General features: G+C 35.6%; 2 protein-coding genes across 2 annotated transcripts; one reads left to right on the plus strand and one right to left on the minus strand.

Moving 5' to 3' along the window:
- The first annotated feature begins 814 nt into the window (after nucleotides 1-814).
- LOC106534342 (trace amine-associated receptor 7a-like) lies at nucleotides 815-1651 on the plus strand. The gene has a single exon (XM_014030952.1). The coding sequence runs from the start codon at nucleotides 815-817 to the stop codon at nucleotides 1649-1651; it is 837 nt and encodes a 278-aa protein (XP_013886406.1).
- A 2119-nt stretch (nucleotides 1652-3770) lies between these two features.
- On the minus strand, nucleotides 3771-4589 carry LOC106534343 (trace amine-associated receptor 7h-like). The gene has a single exon (XM_014030953.1). It carries the CDS (start codon nucleotides 4587-4589, stop codon nucleotides 3771-3773), a length of 819 nt encoding a protein of 272 aa, XP_013886407.1.
- Between the last annotated feature and the right edge of the window lie 3032 nt (nucleotides 4590-7621).

Consider the following 7621-nt stretch of genomic DNA (forward strand, 5'->3'; position numbering starts at 1 on the left):
CTGTTATAAGAGGTCCAAACTTTTAATATGGTGTGTGTATAGTAACAAACTATATTATAATGCACTTGTACATCCCAAATGTAAATGACTGAAAAAAACTGAAGTAACTGAACAGAACTGAGTTTAAATAAACAAAAAAAATGTGTTACTATTTAATTTGTAGTTCATAAAATGTGCATCAATCAAAGCAGCATCAGGAAGACTACAACACAAAATAAAAACACTGAATTAAACACACACACAAACAACTTTAAGGACTACTTCTTGAAATGCCTTGCATCTTCCTGATATCTTATTAACATGATTGATGTTGACTTTTGGAATAAGTTTAGATGAAAGGAAGATAAAATATATATAGAAATCATATAGGATACACAAGCAAGGTGTTCTGGGACGCAAAGGAGGAGCAACAACAGTATTCAGAAGAAATTATTGGACAAGAAGTAAGRAATTGGAGAAACCAATAAAATCAGCTGTATAACAGAAAGTGAGTCAGGCTGCTGTAGCACTCTGATGATGGAGATAACAGATGGAGCAAAATGGAGCAGAACTCTGTTTTTCACAGTTCATCAACAACTCCTGTAGGAAGCCAACACTGCACTGGTCTGAAGCTGTGCTACTGCACACTGTGCTGTCCTTCATCTCTCTGATCACTGTGGTTCTCAACCTGCTCGTCATCATCTCAGTCTCCCATTTTAGGCAGATAATACCTTTTATTTAATTTCTAAGTGTTAAAAATGTAAACATATATTTACCAAGTCTGACAGTTGAATTTAATTACTGCCCTTATTTTTATAGAATGTTATTGACTAATATGTGTTTGTTTGATTTTAGGCAGCTTCAGAAACCCTCTAACATCCTCCTCCTCTCTCTGGCTGTTTCCGACATTCTTGTTGGATTCCTTTTGATGCCAATTGAAACATTTAGAACCACGGAATGCTGGTCGTTTGGAGATAGTATATGCACTGCTTATTCTTATGTTACCTGTGTTGTTCTCAGTGCTTCACTTGGAAACATTGTTCTGATATCAATTGACAGGTATATGGCTATTTGTGACCCTCTGCATTATTCCACCAGGATCACTGTGGCAAGAGTAAAATTATGTGTTTGTCTGTGTTGGCTATTATCTGTCATCTACAATATTTTATTTTTGAGTGATGAGTTGATTCAGTCAGGCAGAAGTAATTCTTGCATTGGAGAATGTAAACTTTCCATTAACAACACTGCAGGAACTGTTGATCTGTTCATAAGTTTCTTATTTCCAGTTACAGTAATCATTGTTCTGAGTATGAGAGTATTTGTGGTGGCTGTGTCTCAGGCTCGYGCCATGCGCTCTCATATGACAGCTGTCACACTTCAGCATTCAGTAAATCTTAAAAGTAAGAAATCTGAGTTGAAAGCTGCCAGAACTCTTGGTGTTCTTGTGATTGTATATCTAATATGTTGGTGTCCGTATTTTTCTTATTCTGTTGTTGAAGTTGACTTAAAAAGTACACCATATGCATATTTTGTATTCTTTCTATTTTTATTCAACTCCTGTCTAAACCCTGTGATCTACACCCTGTTTTACCCCTGGTTCAGAAAAGCTGTTAAACTTATTGCCACCTTTCAGATACTGCAACCTGGCTCGTGTGAGGCAAACATACTATAAAGACTTAACTCAAATGAAAAATTTTTAACAAATATTTTAGCAARTTCAGATGTAAACTTTACGCATTGGACATATAAGCAGTCTATACAGTGTATATAGTGTGTATGTTAGAATCCTGTGTTTTTATTATTCTAACCAGTGTCTATGGAAGAGACAGTATCTTCGTAGCCAGGCAAATTTTACCTTTTATATTTATTGCTGTTTCTACTCAGCTGCATCTAATTCATGTCTGATTACACTGGGCATTTAAAATGAAGAGGGACAAGTGCTCACTGCTGGAACATTGAATGTCCTCCAGTGATAAACCATGCTGCAGCCTGACAGATTTTCCATATGTGTTTATTCTAGTGAGGAGAACGGGGTTGGTTTTCACATGGGTTGGTTGTCACAGTTGCTACATCTTTTTTTCCTAGAAAGCGCTGTTACAAAATTTTTGTGTGTGAGTTTCCAAAATAGTTGTCACAGACTACCTACATTTTTATTTTAGCAGTGTGACATCTTTCAATGAGATGAAAGGACTTATTGTGTTTTTCACATCATAATGTAACTTTTGATTATTTTTATGATCATTTTGAATTGCCTTTAAACAATGGATTTAAAATTAAACACTTATTGGCATTTGAAAGCTAAAAGGCAGAGCTATAGTTAGAATGTTATTTTTCTTTGCTAGACCGTAACATGTGCTTGCTAGCACAACTGCTAGCAAAAAAAATTCCTGATGGGGTTGGTTGTCACATGACAACCCTATGACCAGACACCACCTGAACATGATGCTCAGGGCAGTCTATGCCGTGAAACGGCTGCTCAAATCTATCTGAAGTACAGAAAAGGACTTTAATATCAATTACCAAACATTGGAAAGATACTACAAACAAAAAGTCCATCAGAGGTTTCTCSGAATGAAATTGGCCCATTGGTGCCTGTGAGATACACCAGGACAGCTCTTTAAATCTGTCAGAACTGTGATGCAGACAATGACTGAAGAAAATGGATAGGCCCTATTCTGTTCAGATGCAGACAACTTGAAACAGTTTTTTTATTCAAAATTTTGACAAGTCCTATCAGTTTATGGCAAATAAGATGTTGTTACCTATATAAGATGTTTTTTATCAACTAAGATATTAAATTAAACATTGTAAATTAAAAAATGTATTAAAANTAACATAAATTTCTGCACCTGGCTAAATTAGACTCACAGCCAGTCACTTCTTTACTCCCACGTGTGCTTCTGTGACATCTAACTTTGTCTTTTGGTTAAATTTGATATTCTCACAGAATTAACAAATGTATTCTGGAACTCAAAGTATTAAAGTCATGAGATTATTTTACTAATTGATTTGCAGTTCTGAACATATTTAGAGTGTTTTTACATAATGTTTTCTCCAACAATAATTACCCACAGCCTAGATCACAATTTTTGGCTAAAATCCAAAGATACTAATTACACTATGGCATCATTAAACAAGTTTTAGCACAGCCAATAGAGAATGTTCTTACTGAGGAGTTGTCAGCAGGGGTCAGCAGCCTGAACTCTCACTCCAAGCTTGGATCAAAACTTTTTTTGGTTCTTTAGCACTAACAAGGTCCATCACAAGGTCCATCCACTAATCCAACGGTCCCACCAACAAGCCCCCCACCCCCACCCCATCTGAAAAGCAGGTGTCCGGACATACAAAAAATGCTTACAACTCAACAAATATGCAACAAAGGAAATTCAGATTTTTATAGTTTATTTTTTTACTTTGATGAAGGGCTATTCGTCGGGACAACCAATAAGCAAGACCCCACCCCCTCTACCCAAACACATTGGTCTTTCWCATTAAATTCCAATAAAATGTATTTGTTTGTGGTTGTAATGTGAAAAATATCRAAAGGTTMAAGGGGTATGAATACTTKTGTAGGCCAATGTAAATGTGTTTTTATATACATTTAAAACAGACAATTGAGGGCACAAAAACATATTGATTTATCATGAAATTTGCCAAGACAGACTCAACATTGGGGTAAACTTTATTATTTTAGGGGAAATTAATTAGCAATCAATCCTATCCTATTCTCTAAAAAGGAAGTTTTTTTTCAGATTTTAAATATGCAAAATCTTTCTATTGAGCATACTAATTTATTTGTACCCCATATTAGCCTCACATGAGCCAGGCTGCAGTATTTGAAGTGTACCAATGAGTTTTACTGCTTTCCTAAACCAGGGATAGAACATTACATATATCAAAGGGTTTAAGGTGGAGTTTAAGTAAAGCAGAAAGAGTGCATAGGAAAAAAATGAGTCACTGAGCATATTATTTTCCACAAAAGACACACAGTGATATGGACAAAAACATATCAGAAACACGACCACCAGAAAACCAAGAGTCCTGGCTGCTTTCAACTCAGATTTTTTTGTTTGTGTCACTGAGAGATGCAGGGTGAATACTTTAATATGAGAATGCATGRCACGAGCCTGAGACACTGCCACGATAAAYACTCTCAWATACAGAACTATGATGATGGTAACTGGAACAATAAAGYTTACAATAATATCAACACTTTCTGCAATGTGGTCAGCAGTGATTATACATTTCCCCAAGCACWGATTGGGTCTACCCTGTTTTGTAAAGTCAGCCTTTACAATAAGACTACCATACAAAATRGAGCAGAACCAGCATAGACAGACACTAAATTTAACTCTTCTCTCAGTGACTTTGGCAGGGTAATGCAGAGGGTCACATATTGCCACATAGCGGTCAATTGATATGAGCACCATGTCTCCCACTGAAGAAAATGTTATGATTAAAGACAYTGAATTATACAAATAACACAAGAGATCACCAAAAAACCAGCAGGCTGTGTTTCTTATAATTTCAAATGGCATCAGCAGGAGACCCACAAGGAGATCYGAGACAGCCAAAGAGAGGAGGAGAATGTTGGCTGGAGTGTGAAGCATCCTGAAAAGAGATGAAAGCATGTCAAATCAACAACTCTTGCATTGAAACAAAACAGTCTGAAGCTCCTTTCTTAATTAAAATGCTTTTGAAGTAATCGGCTATATGCACAGAACCATACTCGACATTTTAGACCTTTTCTGTTCTTTTCTAACATATAGTGTGTTCTTTCTGATAAGGTAAACACTGGTATCCTCTGATATAACAAAAACAATATTAATAACTATTTTCAGCATTTTCTTTTGTATTTTAAAAGCAATAATGTAGAAAAGAAAATGTAAAATTAGATCTACAGTATATCTACTTGAAGTGGAAAAAGGAGATGATGACAAGCAGGTTGAGAGCTGCAGTGAGCAGAGAGATTGAGGACAGCATGATTTGTAGGAGCAGAAATTCTCTCCAGGAAGGCCAWGGCTTTTTGCAGGAGGTATTGGAGAATTGTGGAAAGCAGAGTTCTTCTCCAGTATCCATCTCCATCTTCATAGACCTGCAGAGATCTGCAACATTGTTTGTTTTCCAAACAAAACTWTGTTATGTAGCTGAAATCTGCTTCTAGCTCCTCCCCTTAAGACTATTTCTCTGCTCCCTCTTCTAAAAAGCATGGGGTTAGAGCTGTCTTTCATAATAGGAAATATTTTTAATGACAATGGGGAACAGTAATTAGAACGTTGAGGAAAAATACACTCAAAAATGTGTTGGATTTTCTTAACCAAATTATGTCAAGTGGTTCCACTCAACTGAGCTGAGTAAAYGCAAAGCAACTTTCACATTTACTTTTAAAGAAAGTSTGAAAGATTCTTAAGACATAATGTAAGAAAAGCAAACCCTTAAATGTGTACAAGTTTTACAGCATATTTCTCATATTTTCATATAAAAAAGGTAGTTTTGATTAAATAAAATAAAATTACCTGAAATTAAAATYCTTGGGGAAAAATATTTAGTCAGCCAATTGTTCAAGTTCTCCCACTTAAAAATATGAGAGAGGCCTGTAATCGACATCACTGTTAGACCTCAACTGTGAGACAAAATKAGAAAAAACATCACACAATCTCTTTGTGAACACCATTTAGTATGTGTGTCTCTAAATCTGAACTGATGTCGTTATCTACAGCTTGTTCCACAAGACATGAACTGTAAAAATAAAGTTGTAACTTATAGCTGATAAACATGTGTTTAAAAAAATCTAATGCATCAGTTCTGATACAGAGCACTAAATTAAGTTTCGTGTTGAAATCATAATTTTAATATAAATATTTGTCACATGCTTTATTATAACCTTTACATTTAACTACAATAATTTTTTAAGGTTTTACTTTAGGAAGAAAACAGTGCTTGAGTGAGAGAAATAAGACAATAAATTGTTTTGTAAAAAAATAGTCTGTGACAAGAGAAGACCATTGAACTAAAAATAGTATCCCAGGGAGGGTTGAGTGTAGGTGGCACTCTATGAGGTAGTGATGGAGAATGAACAACAGGGACAAATCTTTCCTGAGAAAATGATGCCAAAGTGACAGATAAAAGAAGAAACAAACAGAATTTGTGCTCAGAAGGCTGCTCCAGCTGCGTTTATCGTTTGTCCTCTGATAATGGAAGTCTATAATACAGAAGAGCTCTGCTTTCCACAACTCCTCAATACCTCCTGTAGGAAACCAACAATTCCAAGGGTCACAGTTGTGTTTCTGAGGTTTCTGCTGTCCCTCATCTCTGTGGTTACTGTGGTTCTCAATCTGCTTGTTATTATCTCAGTCTCCCATTTCAGGCAAATAAAAATGTCTTTTAATACTGACTGTTTTTCAAATTATCTAAGCTGATGGATTTTACCAACATTTAGTAGTTTAAAGTAAACTGGCAGTGATTTTGAGCACAGCATAGTTAAGACTTGGTATTTAGGCGATGTTTTATATAATTTATTTATTTAGTTATTCAAAATTATTTAGTAAAAGATATTCTATTATGCTGTTCTCGTCCTCCAGGCAGCTCCACAAAACTACTAACTTCCTGCTCCTTTCATTGGCCATCTCAGACTTCATGGTCGGCTTTGTGTACGTTCCAGGCGAAACTGTGAGACTAACAAGTTGCTGGATTTTTGGAGATTATATGTGTTTATTGTATTTATACATTGTCTCCATTATTGTTTCATCTTCAGTTGGAACTGTAGTCCTTATATCTGCTGACCGCTATGTGGCAATTTGTGACCCTCTGCATTACCACACTAGAATCACTATGAAAAGAATCCAGACATGCATCTGTCTCTGCTGGCTCTGTTCTGCTCTGTACATAATTCTTTTTTTCAAAGATGGTCTAAAGAACAAATATTATCCCTGCTATGGAAAATGTGCATTTTCTGTTGAATTTTTTCCTGCAGTTGTTGATCTTATTGTAAGTTTTTTTCTTCCAGTTACTGCCATCATTATTCTGTACTTAAGAATATTTGTCATGGCCATTTCTCACGCCCGTGCCATCCGCTCCCAGGTCACTGTTATTACTTTCCAACATTCAGTGACTGCATCATCAAGGAAAACTGAACTGAAAGCAGCCAGAACTCTTGGTGTTCTTGTAGTTGTGTTTCTAATTTGTTTCTGCCCATATAATAGTGTTGCTCTTGCAGGGGACAGATCATTTAATGGATCTGTTGTTGTGTTCTGTCTTTTTAGTATTAACTCCTGTCTAAATCCTGTGATATATGCTTTGTTTTATCCCTGGTTTACAAAAGCAATTAAATACATATTCACACTGAAGATATTACAGCCTGGGTCTTGTGATGCCAGCTTTATGTAAAAAAGGCTGAGATTAAATATGTAAATACAATGGAAATATAAATGTGTGTGCATATAAATTTAAACTGTCTGTGCTTTTAATGTTGGACAAATAAGATTAAATTAACAGTCTCATGCGGTAATAACAAACCATTGTTTCATAGCTAATTTATATTTATTTAATTTATTCTTTGTGTTGGGGTCACCCCGAAGGGGAATAAACATTTCCACCTGTCTTTGACCCTGGTCTCAGAAGACCTCCCTCAAAAGAGACATTT

The sequence above is a fragment of the Austrofundulus limnaeus genome, unplaced genomic scaffold (assembly GCF_001266775.1).
Source record: "Austrofundulus limnaeus strain Quisiro unplaced genomic scaffold, Austrofundulus_limnaeus-1.0 Scaffold1148, whole genome shotgun sequence".
NCBI classification, from domain to species: Eukaryota; Metazoa; Chordata; class Actinopteri; order Cyprinodontiformes; family Rivulidae; genus Austrofundulus; species Austrofundulus limnaeus.